The sequence below is a fragment of the Erythranthe guttata genome, chromosome 12 (genome assembly GCF_056151865.1).
Source record: "Erythranthe guttata isolate IM_541 chromosome 12, IM_541, whole genome shotgun sequence".
Classification (NCBI taxonomy): Eukaryota; Viridiplantae; Streptophyta; class Magnoliopsida; order Lamiales; family Phrymaceae; genus Erythranthe; species Erythranthe guttata.
Window position 1 is genome coordinate 12,497,173 of NC_142544.1, and position 16,254 is coordinate 12,513,426.

Genomic DNA, 16,254 nt, shown 5'->3' on the forward strand with positions numbered 1-16,254 from the left:
TTCGTCAAAAAAAAAATCGAATTTTGCTTTTCTTTAAAGTTACTTTCAGGCCACGTTAGTGTTTGTTAGTAAAAAAAAATGAAAACAAAAGAAAAAATAAAATCCGAAATATGTTAAAAAAACCGGATACAAAAAAAAAAAAAAAAAAAAAAAATAGATAAAAAAAAAACGAAGAAGAAGAAGCAAAATTCGAAATCCAACCAAGGAAAATTCCTTGGAAGGAGTTTTAATAGATTAGGGCAACACAAATCAAGTTTAATAGACTTGGGCAACTCCTTGAATATCTTGTTTCCTTGTCTACCTTTCTCCTAATTGAATTCCACGTTGTTTCTTTGTTTCCTATTCGTTTTGTTTCCTTTTACCATTAAATTCGAAATTCCTTTTATTTGCCTCCACATAATTTCTGAATTGATAAAATACTATTTAGCTTTGAATAAAAAAACGAAAATCCACTTAATATTTTCTCGATTAGTTTCTTTAGAACTTCGAAGGGAGTTTACGAGTGGAAAAAGGCAAGAGAGTGTGAGATCAAAAGAGGGTAAAAGCCGAATTGTGTGAAACACGAGTGAATTGAGTGAACATCATCTTGAGTGATACACGTGAGGGAGTGGTGAGGAAAATCTTTTTTTTTTCTTTAACAATATTTTTCAGTTCCAACATCATGTCAAGGAATGGTAGTGGTGATGAAAGGGACGAAACCACGGAGCAGCACTTCCAACGTCTGCATATAACCCTTCAAAGGATGCAAAATGAAATCGATGAGTTGAGTACGGTGAGACCTGCACCGGCGCCACAACTGCGGCAACCTATTCATCAACCTGTTGTACGCCAACGTGACGAATTGGATTTCGATGAACAAGTCTTTGATGAAGAATCTGAGGCAGAGTCTAATACTTCTAGACGATGGCGTAGAGGACGAGGGAACATAGGTGGCAGATTTGACATACCAAGGTGAGGTAATGTGGGACGAGAAAGAGATGAAGTTGATCGAAACCTCAGCTCGATCAAATTGAGTATACCGTCTTTCCAAGGGAAGAGTGATCCCGAGGCATACATAGAATGGAAAAGAAAGGTTGAGCTCGTTTTCGATTGCCACAATTATTCTGAGGAAAAGAAGGTGAAGCTTACAGCTGTAGTGTTCACCGATTATGCTATCATTTGGTGGGATCAATTGGTAGTGACTAGACGCAGAACCGGCGAACCACCAATTGTCGATTGGGAGTCTATGAAGGCACTTATGAGACGGAGGTTCGTGCCCTCACATTATTATAGAGACTTACATCTGAAATCGCAAAGCTTGAATCAAGGTACTAAATCATTCGAGGAGTACCATAAGGAGATGGAGATTGCAATGATTCGAGCCAATGTTGAGGAGGATCGAGAGGCCACGATGGCAAGATTTATTTGCGGGCTAAACCGGGAGATCGCTAATGTAGTGGAGTTGCAGCACTACGTTAAGATTGAGGAGGTCGTTCATATGGCCATGAAAGTTGAGAGGCAGCTTAAGCGAGGAGGGAGAACTACAGCTCGGGCCGAGGCATCAACCTGGAAACCGCGATGGAATCCTACTTCGAAACCCGAGGAGAAATCGACAACAAAACCTTCCAATGAAAATCCAATCAACCGAGCACCACCTGAGAGAGGTAATAATTCGTCACAACCACAACGAACATGTGATATTAAATGCCATAGATGTCATGGAGCAAGTCATATCGCCATGGACTGCCCTAATCGGCGAGCTATGATTTTATTGGATAACGGCGAGCTGGAGTCCGAGGAGGAGGAAGAGTCAATAGCACCTATTGAAGGTAACGTATTACAAGCTGTTGATGGACTCGCAATTGTTGTACTTCGAACTCTTCACGTGCAAGCTGAAGAAGATGGTGATTTAATACAGCGAGAGAACATCTTCTATACACACTGCCATGTTCAAAACGGAGTATGTGGATTGATAATTGATGTAGGAATTTGCGTGAATGTAGCGAGCAAGCTAATGGTAGACAAGCTAGGGCTGCAAGTCACCAAACATCCAAGACCTTACAAACTTCAGTGGCTAAATGAAAGTGGCGAGTTAAGAGTGACGAAACAAGTACTGATTTCCTGTAGTATTGGACAATACAAAGATGAGGTGATGTGCGATGTTGTGCCCATGCAAGCAAGTCATATCTTACTTGGGAGACCTTGGCAATTTGATCGACGAACAGTCCATGATGGTTACAAAAATCGCTACACTTTTATTAAGGATGGCAGGCGAATCACACTTGCACCTTTACCACCTCGTCAGGTGTTTGAGGAGCAAAATCAGATTAAGAAGTCTATTGCTGCAAGTTCAATTGCTATTTCTCTTTTGCAGGAGTTCGATGATGTCTTTCCGGACGAGATGCCAACGGGGTTGCCACCAATTCGAGGGATCGAGCACCAAATTGATTTTATTCCAGGGTCCCAAATTCCAAATAGACCAGCTTACCGAAGTAGTCCCGAGGAGACGAAGGAGTTACAACGGCAAGTGGACGACCTGTTAGCTAAAGGAGATGTTCGAGAAAGCATGAGTCCTTGTGCAGTGCCCGTTTTACTAGTACCAAAGAAGGATGGGAGTTGGAGAATGTGTGTTGATTTTCAAGCCATCAACAAAATTACGGTAAAGTATCGACACCCCATTCCTCGATTAGATGACATGTTAGATGAACTACATGGTTCCATTATCTTCTCTAAAATTGATTTGAAAAGTGATTATCACCAAATTCGCATGGAAGAGGGAGATGAGTGGAAAACTGCATTTAAAACTAAGCACGGATTGTATGAATGGTTAGTGATGCCTTTTGGTTTAACTAATGCACCAAGTACGTTTATGCGACTTATGAATCATGTTCTGCGATCTTACATAGGAAAATTTGTTGTTGTTTACTTTGATAATATCTTAGTATATAGCAATAATTTGCATGATCATGTTGAGCATTTGAGGGGTGTCTTGGAATCCTTACGGCGAGAACATTTATATGCTAATTTAAAGAAATGTGATTTCTCCCTAGATAGGATAGTGGTTCCTTGGTTTTGTTGTGAGTTCTAGGGGCGTTCAACACCCAAGAACGCATCCGAGGTGCGAATCTTCCATGGCCTAGCGGGATTCTATAGGAGATTTGTACCGAACTTCAGCACAATTGCAGCACCTTTGACCGAGGTGATCAAGAAGGAGGTTGGCTTCAAGTGGGGCGAGGCGCAAGAGAATGCATTTCACACTTTGAAAGATAAGCTACGTTCCGCTCTTTTATTACTTTTACCAGACTTTTCTAAAACTTTTGAAATCGAATGTGATGCTTCTGGAATTGGTATTGGTGCAGTGCTTATGCAAGACAAGAGACCTATCGTTTATTTCAGCGAGAAGCTCAATGGCGCAGCCTTGAAACACTCGACCTATGACAAAGAGCTCTACGCGTTGGTGCGAGCTTTGGAGACTTGGCAACATTACTTGTGGTCTAAGGAATTTGTTATACACACAGATCACGAGTCGCTAAAGCATCTTAAGGGCCAAGGCAAGCTGAACCGATGACATGCTTGGTGGGTGGAGTTTATCGAGATGTTTCCTTTTGTGATACAGTACAAACAAGGTAAAGATAATGTCGTAGCTGATGCACTATCTCGCTGGTATGTTCTTGTGTCGACCCTTAGTTCTGAATTCTTAGGTTTTGAGCATGTTAAGGAGCTGTACGTGAACGATCATGATTTTGCTACTATATTTGCTGCATGTTAAAAAGGAACTTTTGAAAAATTCTACATGCATGATGATTATTTGTTTAGGGAGAACAAACTTTGCATGCCTAATTGTTCGCTTCGTGAATTACTTGTGCGAGAATCACATGGAGGTGGTTTAATGGGACATTTTGGTGTTTCTAAAACATTAGATATTTTAAAAGAACATTTCTTTTGGCCGCGTATGAAGCGAGATGTTGAGAGGATTTGTTCGAAGTTTCTAACATGTAGGCGACCTAAATCACATGGATTATATATGCCATTACCTGTTCCTACTCACCCTTGGACCGATGTATCAATGGATTTTGTTTTAGGGTTGCCGAGGTCTAGTAAAGGTCGAGATGCTATTTTTGTTGTGGTAGATTGTTTTTCTAAAATGGCACACTTCATTCCATGTCATAAAACTGATGATGCTACACGCATGTAGAAAATTTATTCTTTAGTGAAGTAGTGCGATTGCATGGGGTACCTCGTACTATTGTTAGTGATAGGGATGTTAAATTCCTTAGTCATTTTTGGCGTGTTTTGTGGGGTAAGTTAGGTATGGCTTTACTCTTTTCTACTACTTGTCATCCACAAACCGATGGTCAAACCGAGGTAGTTAATCGAACTTTAGGTATATTATTGCGAGCTGTTCTTAAAAGAAACCTAAAGTCATGGGAGAAATGTATTCATTTTATTGAGTTCGCGTATAATAAATCTGTGCATTCTTCTACAAAGTTTTCACCTTTTGAGATTGTTTATGTTTTAATCCGCTAACTCCTTTGGATTTGTTGCCTTTACCTGTTAATGAGATTTCTAGTCTAGATGGGAACCGTAAGGCTGAGTTAGTGAAGAAAATCCATGAAGAAGCACGCGAGCACATTGTGAAAAGGAATGAGCAAGTTGCGAACAAGCTAATAAGGGGCGAAAGCACCTTACCTTTCAGCAATTTCAGCAAGGAGATTGGGTTTGGTTTCATTTTCGAAAGGAAAGGTTTCCCAATCAGCGGACTTCAAAACTTAAGCCACGAGGAGATGGACCTTTCCAAGTGCTGGAAAAGATTAACGATAATGCCTATAAGATCGACCTTCCAAGTGAGTATCAAGTTAGTTCGACATTTAATGTTTCTAACCTATCTCCGTTTGATGTAGGTTCAGATTCGAGGACGAATCATTTTCAAGAGGGGGAGGATGATACGATCCAACCAATTACGCGAGGTAGTGCCGAGCTAGATGAAGGACCGATTACCCGAGCTCGGGCCAAGCGCATTGAAGCAGCCATGCTTAACTTAGTAGAACACGAGCTCCGAAAGGAAGAATTGACGAAGTCTAGTTCGATCCCAGCTAAGCTTAATTGTAGCGAATCATCGGGCCAGATTGTGAAGCAAACCGAGCTCAAGGACTTGAGCCCGTCTAGTCATCCAGCTGAAGAAGACGTGACTTGGAAAATATGACTATTATTAATTTTCGTATGTTATTATTGGAAAATTTATTTCGTGTTATTTAGGTCCGATTTGGACTAGATTTAGTTTATTTCGTTATTTCCTTATAATAGATAAGTTAGGATTTATTTTCCTTGTTAGATTGGGTCTCTTTGACACTTATAAATAGGTTGTTTTAGGGTCATTATTATTTGGGACGATTTTTAAGAATTATTTTGAGAGATTAAAATTCTCCTTCGTTGTTCTTCAACAACTATTCAGGATATTTTGCGAGTGGATTCTTGTGAATTATTCTTAGCAATATAGTATTGGTTTGTGATTCATTATAATCACGGGGTCAATACTTCCATCTTGATAATATTGGTTTCTAGCTCTCTATAGCTACGTGGTCAATATTCCGAATTCCGCCAATCGAATCCTTCATTTTTTGGACGTTCCATTCTTGCTTCCGCGTAAGATTATTGGGTCCCGTAACAAGTTCTACGGGGTTCGTATCAGAAAAGCTGGAAACGTGAAATTAAAGCAGCAGAATGAAAAATTAAAAATAAGATTAGAGTTTTGAAAAAGTATAATAGACAATTAAGTGTAGTTTTGGAATTATGGAATATTAGCTAAGGGGGGTTTTTCTCTAATTATTATTGAGATGGATTGTTTCCTTAACTATATTTCGTAGATGGGGAGTTTTCTCTAATTTTTCTTTAATTTAATTTTAAATTCAAATTCAATTAGCCAATTTTGGAATCTTTGTTTACTTTTTCTTTAGCATAAACACAACTATAAAATATCTTACAACCTCATTCATCACCACCATTTTTTTTTCAGTAATAACACGAGAGAGAAATAGTGAGAGATTTTTTTTTCCGTTTGTCTTTTTAGTTTTTATGGTTTTTTTTTTCTAATAATTATATTGAAATTCAAAATTCGTGTACATTTTTTTGTCCGTTGTTTTTCGAATGTAATAGTGTTAGTATTAGCATTAGTATTAGTATTAGTATTAGTATTAGTATTAGTATTAGTATTAGTATTAGTATTAGCATTAGTATTAGTATTAGTATTAGTATTAGTATTAATATTAGTATTAGTATTAGTATTAGGATTAATATTATCATTAGGATTAGGATTTGTATTAATATTAATATTATGATTAGAATTAAGTTCAGTATTATAATTAACATTAGCATTAAGATTAGGACTATGATTAAGATTTAATTATTGGAAAAGCTAATAGTAATGGTAATGGTAATGATAATGGTAATGGTAATGATAATGATAATGGTAATGATAATAGTTATGGTATTGTTATTGGTATTTTGTATTGGTTATGTATTTATGAACTTAAGATCTTCTAAGTTAGTATCTAATGACTCTTTCCGAATTATAGATTGTTTAAACGTACAATCTTTGCTATATTTGGAACTGGAGTCAGTTAACATTTATGCTTCGGGAGAACACGATTGGTAGAAGATAAGTTAGAAATAAATGTCTCTTGTATGGAATAGTAAGAGTAAAATAATAATGGTCCATTTTGATTAAGAAAACATTGATTTGTATTCATGTTGGATTCTTAAAGGAAGATCATGTTTTGGACTACATAGCCTAATGACGAAGTTTTAGGAAGTTTGACCGTCTTAATCTTCAGTATACCCTAAATATGTTAAGAGTTTCGCTTTTAATGTAGTATAGAAATTCCAATGCCACTGTTCAGTGGGAGGAATTTAAGTTACTAGCGTTGCACTAAAGGAAGTTATCTTAGTGGGAGGATTTATTGAGGAAGAGAAAGGTTGCATGTTTATTAAATGTTAAGTGATAACGAGATTCTTGATAAACATATAATTCCTTCCTAGAACTATGAATAAAAGCTCGTTTCTATAGATGCAAGAAATTGACTTAATGCTATAAGAATCCAAATGAAAATTATTAGACTAAGAAAAGTGAAAACCTTTTAAAAGGTTAGGATTAAAGTAAGAAGGTTCTGTCGGAAAGAAATGGACCGACTAGGAGGAAACTTTCTCGCTAGTAGCCACACTTTACTCTATTTAAATTCCTATAATCTATTAGTCCCTTGTTTTAAATTTGGTAGATGGATGTCAAGATTTCGTATCACTTGACGAGTGCATTTCACGATGCAAATTAAATGGATTTTAGCTTAGAGCCATATGCATGCATTGTAATGCAAATCTGATAAATTCATTTACGAATTTAAGCAAAGTGCGCATATCATGTGATATTTAGATTGATCATATAATCAATGTTTTGATTTTGATTATAAATCGAGATATATCACATTTTGTAACGGAAATGTTGTGAAATTCATATGCATTGTAATGTAAACCTAATAAATTCATTTACGAATTTAAGCAAAGTTCGCATATCATGTGATATTTAGATTGATCGTAGAATCAATGTTTTGATTTTGATTAGGAATCTCGATATATCACATTTTAACGGAAACGTGGTGAAACTCTTAAAAGACATACTAGATACTGGACAAATATTTTGGAAATTATTTAGGTACGAGAATTGTTTCTCGAGTCAAATCGATATGGATAACTTGAGTGAGACTAGTTATGTCGTACGTATCATTTTATAGGATCTATAAAATAAGACATTAAGTTGTCACATAATATAGATTTAAATACTTGCCAAATTTAGCATATACAAATTCTAAATAAAGAATTATTTCTTTCAGGCACGAAGTCACTCTATCGAGAAATTAGTGTTTTTGAACACGTAATGCAATAGATATATTAAAGAAAGTTCTTATTTGAAAGGAACCCTTACAAGATTATATTGATTTAAGTACTTTCCAAATTTAGCATGTACAAATTCCAAAGAAAGAATTATATTCTTAAGTATTCAACGCTACAAGATTATATACTACTTTATATGGCGGTTAGTCTTGGTACGACTCAATAATTGATGGTCGAGTAATAGTAATTTTTCTTTAGTGTGTTATCACTTTGGGACATTTATTTTCTTAATGAAGTGAAACCGTGTAGTGGGAGGTTTATGCAATCCTGCGGTTGCTTATTATGCTAGAAATAAGATGCATGCTTTTACATCGGATGATATATAGCCCAAAATATTTGTTCTATGGATGGGTTAGAGATGTTAACCTGCGACTCTTTGAGTCTAAGTGTGAGATTGTTAGGATAGTCGACTAAAGGTCTCGCTTTTAGCTACATAATTTTATTATTGAATTAATAAATAATATATTATCATTTTATAATGAGAATATGCACTAGGGCATTCAATACATTTGATTGATGGTTTGTTAAATAATTGAATGGACAAGTCTAATATTCTAATAGTATTTGAAATGGTGTGCTACGGCGGACAGAAAGATCATTTCGGAAGTTCGTTTAGAATATAAAGTTAAACGTTCACCATCTAGATGGAAATGGAATAACCATTGGTAAAAGATTGTAGCACAATAATTGAGTGATTGGTCTTGATCATGGTAAACAAATAATAACTTTTGTAGTTACTGTTTTAACTTATTGTGCTAGCTTATCTGACATGTGTTGGACCGGACAAAGTGAAATAATTGTTTCATCACTGTTCATAAATGAAACTGAATTATTTCTAGTCGACAGTAAGAGCCTGTTTGGCTAAGCTTATAAGCTCCTAAAAACATCTTATAAGATGTTTAGGAGCTTATAAGTTGTTAAAAGGTGTTTGGTAAAAAAATTGCAAAAGATCTTATTTTTACCAAAAATAAGCTGTTAGGGAGCTTATAAGATGTTTTTAAAAAAGTACCTCTACCCCACCTTTTTTCTTTAAGATCTCATTTGCTTCTTTACTAAAACACTTAAAATACAAAATTACCCTCAACTACTTTATTATATTACATGAATACTAATAATATTTATATTTTATCAAAACAACGTATTCTTGTAATCAAGATTAATAATTAGTTAAATATAATTATCGTAACTATCATAATAATTGTAAAAAAAAATATTCTCTGTTTATATTTTATATGTATATAAAAATACACGAATATTCTTATTATCTCCATAATAAATTATATTTCTTTCATCTACAAAAAAAAATTATATTTCTTTTACAACTTTTATTTTATATTATTATATAATTTTATATTATTATTATTATTATTTGAAAAAATAATTTGTAAATATTATAATAATATTTTAGGAACAAAAGTATTTGAGTCAAATAAGTTTAACAATTATACTGGCGTCATGTACTTTTTTGTCATTATAGCAATAAACAGACCTTTTATTTCCAAACACCTGAACAACTTATAAAAACAAAAAGTAACTTATAAGCTACATATCCAAACACCTTAAAAAATAATTTTTAAAATAAGATCTAACAGTTTATCAGCTCCTAAAACATCTTATCAGATGTATGAACTTATAAGATGTTTTAAATAAGCTTAGCCAAACGGGCTCTAAATTACATACTCTCATAATCCCTAGATAATTAACGTACACATTTAATTGATGATCTCTGCTTTGAATGTCACAATGGGAGAGATTGCTATATTGAGTCAAATGGCCTCCGGTGAGTTGGGTAGAGACATTAAGAATTAATAGGTGAAAGTTATATCGAAAGGAATCCACATCTCTGAAATATGAGATTGATCATAACCCTTGAGTAGCTTATAAAATTTGTTTATGACAAGTCCTAGCCAGGAGGATTTCGTATCCGGCATACTCAAACAAGTTAAGCGGGTAAGACTCATGAAAAGAAACCATTTAATTTATTTAGTAGAGAATAAATTATTTGGTGGTTATAAGACATCTTAATGCAGGGAGAATCGAAGTAATGATCGACCGAAACTCGAATGTAATATTTGAGAATATAAGTGGGAGTTCAATAATTATTTGGTAGTGGAAAATAAATAATTATTTAATGATTAATTAAATGATTTTTTAAGAGTTTGGATTTGATTAATTATAATTTCTTGATTTATATTTTCTCGTTAGTCCCTATTGTAGCCCAGTGAATTTTCTAAGTAATCAAGAAAATAAAACTCAACGAATATTATATATTGAAATTAATATACCCATTCAAGTGGTTCAAAGATCTTCTACTTCCATTAGTGAAAAACAACATATCATCTGCATAGAACAAATAAGAGATACTTTGTAAATGTCTACCCAATTTATAGGGTTTCAGCTGGCCTTTACTCTATTCTTATTTGATATTATATGATAGGATGTGTTGAGTTAGGATGAATAACATAGGAGATATAAGATCTCCCTGCCTCACACCTCTCAAAGATCTAAACAACTCGGAATTATCACCATCGACACTTATAGAGTACCAAATATTACTGATCATTCTATATATGATGTCTTTGAAGGTTTTAGCGAAACCCATACTCTGCAAAGTCTTCAGTAAGAACCTCTATTCTAGTCTATCATAGGCTATAGACATATCGAGTTTCAAGATTAAGTTGCTTCCAAAATTCTTTCTATCAATATCATTCACCAGTTCCTGAGGCAAAGCCACTAGTTCAGGAATATATGTGCCATGTACAAAACTACTGTGTTCTTCATCAATAAGCTTAGGTAAAACCTTGGCAAGTCTAGAAGCTATAACCTTGCTGGAGAAGTTCCCAAGGCTAATAGATCTATATTCTCCCAACTCTTTGGGCTGCTCCACCTTAGGGATCAAAACAAATGAAGTAGTAGATATCCCTTTGCTGAGGTGATCTCCTGAAAAGGGACGAAATGATCCTGATATGAACAGAAGAGAAAACCAATGAACGTAATGATCTGGAGATTGAGGAGAATGAACCACATGAACTAGGCAATTTGTCTGATGGACCAGGGACTAAACATAGATCAAGACAAGGAGTCCCTTTCACAACATCAACTCCCACCTCGGACAATGAGGAAGCTCCCACTCGTACAGAAAAAAAGAAGACACAAAGGAAAAAATTCACCATTACAAAAAAGAGAAATACTAGATCCACTAAAGAGATTGACCTTGTTGTTGCTATTATTTAATATGTATGTGATAGTTTGGAACATAAGGAGCATTATGATGGCATAAGCTGTTGAATACCTTAAAGCTATAGAAAAAATACAATCCTGATTGATTGGTATTTTGGAACCTAAACAAGATAACAACAAGATTGAGAATTATGCTAGGAAACTGGGGCTGACTGGATTTATGCATGGGGGTCATACCAATAACCGACTTTTTTGGAATCAGAATATCATAGTTCAACCTCTCCATATCACCTCTCAAGGTATTACTACTCAAGTTACTTGGTCTACGGGCAAGAGGATTATTTTTCCTTGTGTCTATGCTAGTTGTAACAAGGAAAAGAGAACTGGTCTTTGGGATCACATTCAAAATACCAGTAGTGGAGATCTTCCTTGGATTAATTGTACTCTATCTGCTCAATGATCTGATATAGGATTTGAAGGAAACAAATTCACTTGGAGTAACAATCACGGGAATAAGAAGTATCTGGGAAATATTGGATCGTTTTCTGATACATGTGGAAGCTCAGCTGGATCTTCCTGATCTCAAAGTTACTCACTTAATTAGAACAGTATCAGATCATGCTCCTCTTTTCCTAAAATTTACAGATAGGTTCAAGCCTAAATATAATTTATTTTCCAAAAAATGTGGATTGACCACCCTCAATTTATTAATGTGGTGGAAGAAACTTGGCATCAACTAGTTTATGGCAACCCATCCTCTATCTTTGTAAAGAATCTAAGAAGGGTGAGAAATTCTCTTAAATCATGGAACTGAATACTTTTGACAATGTGTAGGCTAGGATCCAGAATATTATCTGATCAAATTGACACTTTGGAAGCCCAACTTTAAATTGGATGGTCAGATGAGATTGATAATCAAGTTAATAGCCACATAAAAGATCTAGAGCATGCTCTCAAATGGGAGGCTGAGATTCATATTAATAAAACCATGTCTAAATGGCTTCAAGATGGGGACGTGAACACCAAATTCTTCCATGCCTTGATGAGAGACATAAGGAAATGAAACAAGATACAAATCAAGGATGATGATGGTAATTTGATTCAGGACAAGGACATTCTAGGTAATTTTGCAGTTCAACACTTCTCCAAATTATTCACAACATCCTCATATGATATGGAAGAGTCCCTTTTCCAGGATTACCCATTGGCTTTTCAAAATCAAGACAATGCCATGCTAAGTCAAATACCTACCTGTACAGAAATATATCAAGCAATTGAAGATTTATATCCTGATAACTCCCCTGGTATTGATGGTTATACTGGTCACTTCTACAAACATTGTTGGGATATCATTAAGGATGATTTTATGGAAGTAGTTACAGGCTTATTGTTAGGGGGTCACCTCATCAGAGGGATATCTACTACTTCTTTGGTTTTGATCCCGAAAGGTGGAGCAACCTAAAGAGTTGGGAGAATATAGACCTACTAGCCCTGGGAACTTCTCCAGCAAACTTATATCCAAGGTTATACCTTCTAAACCTGCCAATGTCTTACCTAAGCTTATTGATGAAGAATAAAGTGGTTTTGTACATGGTAGATATATTCATGAAACAGTGACTTTGGCTCAGGAACTGGTGAATGATATTGATAGAACGACTTTTGGAAGCAACTTAATCTTGAAACTTGCCTAATACTAATACTAATACTAATACTAATACTAATACTAATACTAATACTAATACTAATACTAATACTAATACTAATACTAATACTACTACAAATACTACTACAAATACTTCAAGCGGCTCGAAAAGAACTTACGATTGTTCTGGAGGAGAGCCCTCAATTCAAGAAACTCCACCAATACTATCTTTTTTTTCCAATTGTCGCCGCCGCCAAGCCTTCACCAGGCAACTGCTTTTAAGTATTCTAACATTTTTCCCACAAGAATGAATTTCTCCCCCCTTGAATTAGTACTTCTACCACCACCTCCTCCATGACGTCGTACCGCGCCGTTGGTTTCCCATTCGTCACATCACCACCTTCATCAAGGGCTCTCCTGCAAAGAAATCAATTTCTTGAGGCCGATTAGAGGGGTTCTCGTGTACCAAAACCTCTCATTTTGCGTTCGCCGCCGCCCATCATCATCACCAATAACATTTGGAGAGCCGCAATTAATGGCGGCGTCTTCTACCGGAGCTAGACTGAATATATCTGAATTTTCGCCCTAAAATAATTCCTTCATTTATCGAGAAGAACCATTGGGGTGTTGGCCGCCATGGAGCAAACTTAATTTGATACATCGAAATCAAAAATTGGGTTTTAATTCCAGGGAATATGTTTGTTTGGGAAATTTTGGTTCTTTTGTCTTAAAAATTACAATTTTCCTATTTTTTAGTTAGAGATGGCTAATAATTCCAAACAGGGAGGAAAATACTCAAAACAAAAAAAAAAAAAAAAAAAAAAAAAAAAAAAAAAAACAACCTAATTTGAAAGATGTAATAATCTGAGAAAGGTTTTGTGTATATTTGTTGGGAAAGCAATGGGGAATGGGGAAATCCATAGAAAAATTATGTGTGTGGTTAGTTGAGGTAAATTCACACGGGAAAAAGGAAAAAAAAAAAAAAAAACGAAAATGCTAATGTACTTAGGCATGTGCAATTCACGCGCGTTGGAAATTGTGAAAATTTGCCAAATATTCTCCTTAGGTGGTTAAGTGAGTCAAAATAACGGGTTTGGATGTGTATGTGCATATTAAACAATTCAATTTTAAATAATAAAGGGAAAAAGGACAGAGGGACGTCGGAGAAGACGCCGAAAAAACACGAAAATGAGTATTTGTTGTGGATTTTTTTTTTTTCTGAAAATCTCGAATTATTTCTGTTTTTTCTGAAAATATCGATCGGGGCAGATGTTTCCTGGGATTTTCAAGGGGTTTGAGATATGTTTTCTGGTGGCGAATTTGCACAAGTTGTGGCTGGGTTTTTTGCAGTAGAAAAACGAGCTTGAAGCTTATTCTTTTTCCCCTATTAATTTTTTTTTTGATCTTGACCAGAATAGAACTTGAGGCTCAAATCTGGGTGTTTTTTGTTTTTCGAGAGAGCTTGAGGCTTCGAAATTAAGAGAGAAGAATGAGTTGAAATGTTCTTTACAAACCAATCATCTAAATCCTCTTTCTTCGTCGAAGAAGAGTCGCCGGAGTTTTGCCTTTCGTCATGGAGGAGCCGCGACCGAAATTTAAGGGCTGATAACCCGTTGCCTGAATGAAAAAATTGCAAAACAGTCCCTGACACAAGGGAGAAGAGGGCTTTTCTAAAATTGAAGGGGACTAAATTGAAAATATTGAAAACTTATTGTTTTCCAAATTTCTAAATTAAATGGTATTTGAGTCTTTTCAGGTAAAAAAACCAACCCTCGCATATTTCGTGAGTGTATGCGACATCGGAAGGGCCTTACTGCCTTTGACTAACTTTATTAGGGGGTTCTTGCTAATTATTTTGATACATAGACTTTGATGGCAATTAGAGATATCACAGGAGTGGTCAATGCTAAAAGCTCCTAATTTATACAATAAAACTTTGTTGATGACAGCAAATATTTTGTGCTTGTATACAACAAACAACTAACTAACCTTTTCCAGACACGAAATTTGTAAATTAACAAGAACTGAAAGGGCTCAATTGTCCCCTAAAAAATCAATTCTTGTTTGTTCATCTTCTTTGTCTTCTTTACCAACAATATTCTTCCATATCAAAGGGCAAATTCATTTAACGATCTTCCGCTGTGCCAACAGAGAGAACTGATCTTTGGGATCACATTCAAAATACCAGTAGTGGAGATCTTCCTTGGATTATTTGTACTCTATATGCTCAATTATCTAATATAGGATTTGAAGGAAACAAATTCACTTAGAGTAACAATCAACGGGAAGAAGAAGGATCTCGGAAATATTGGATCGTTTTCTGATAAATGGGGAAGCTCAGCTGGATCTTCCTGATCTCAAAGTTACTCACTTAACTAGAACTGTATCAAATCATACTCCTCTTTTGTTAAAATTTACAGGTAGGTTCAAGCCTAAATATATTTTATTTTTCAAAAAATGTGGATTGACCACCCTCAATTTATTAAAGAGGTGGAAGAAACTTGGCATCAACCAGTTTATGGCAACCCATCCTCTATCTTTGTAAAGAATCTGAGAAGGGTGAAATTCTCTTAAATCATGTAATTGAATACTTTTGATAATGTTTAGGCTAGGATCTAGAATATTATCTGATCAAATTGACACTTTAGAAGCCCAACTTCAAACTGGATGGTCTGATGAGATTGATAATCAAGTTAAGAGCCACATAAATGATCTAGAGCATGCTCTTAAATGGGAGGCTGAGATTCATATTAATAAAACCATGTCTAAATGGCCTTCAATATGGGGACACGAACACCAAATTCTTCCATGCCTTGATGAGAGACAAAAGGAAAATAAAAAAGATAGAAATCCAGGATGATGATGGTAATTGAATTGAGGACACAAAGATTCTGGGTAATTTTGCAGTTCAACACTTCTCCAAATTATTCACAGCATCCTCATACCATATGGAAGAGTCTCTTTTCCAGGATTACCCATTGGCTTTTCAAGAGGAAGACAATGCCATGCTAAGTCAAATACCTACATGTACAGAAGTATATCAAGCAGTTGAAAATTTATCTCCTGATAACTCTCCTAAAATTGATGGTTTTATTGGTCACTTTTACAAACATTGTTGGGATATCATTAGGGATGATTTTATGAAAGTAGTTACAAGCTTTATTTTAGGGGATCACCTCATCAGAGGTATATCTACTACTTCTTTGGTTTTGATCGCCAAAGGTGGAGCAACCTATATAGTTGGGAGAATATAGACCTATTAGCCTTGGGAACTTATCCAGAAAGGTTATATCCAAGATTATAGCTTCTAACTTGCCAAGATCTTACCTAAGCTTACTAATGAAGAATAAAGTGGTTTTGAACGTGATAGGTATATTCATGAAACAATGGTTGTGGCTCAGGAACTGGTGAATGATATTGATAGGAAGACTTTTGGAAGCAACTTGCTTAATACTAATACTAATACTAATACCAATACTAATACTAAGACTAATACTAATACTAATACTAAT

General features: G+C 35.2%; 2 protein-coding genes across 2 annotated transcripts; one reads left to right on the plus strand and one right to left on the minus strand.

Moving 5' to 3' along the window:
- The first annotated feature begins 661 nt into the window (after nt 1-661).
- LOC148766476 (uncharacterized) lies at nt 662-5,182 on the plus strand. Its single transcript, XM_088827305.1, has 7 exons — nt 662-951; nt 1,000-2,589; nt 2,716-2,965; nt 3,068-3,530; nt 3,681-3,702; nt 4,550-4,722; nt 4,881-5,182. Exons 1-7 carry the CDS (start codon nt 662-664, stop codon nt 5,180-5,182), a joined length of 3,090 nt encoding a protein of 1,029 aa, XP_088683431.1.
- A 5,367-nt stretch (nt 5,183-10,549) lies between these two features.
- On the minus strand, nt 10,550-11,386 carry LOC148766477 (uncharacterized). Its single transcript, XM_088827307.1, has 2 exons — nt 11,338-11,386; nt 10,550-10,881 (listed from the first exon to the last, which is right to left on the minus strand). The coding sequence occupies exons 1-2, from the start codon at nt 11,384-11,386 to the stop codon at nt 10,550-10,552; spliced, it is 381 nt and encodes a 126-aa protein (XP_088683433.1).
- Between the last annotated feature and the right edge of the window lie 4,868 nt (nt 11,387-16,254).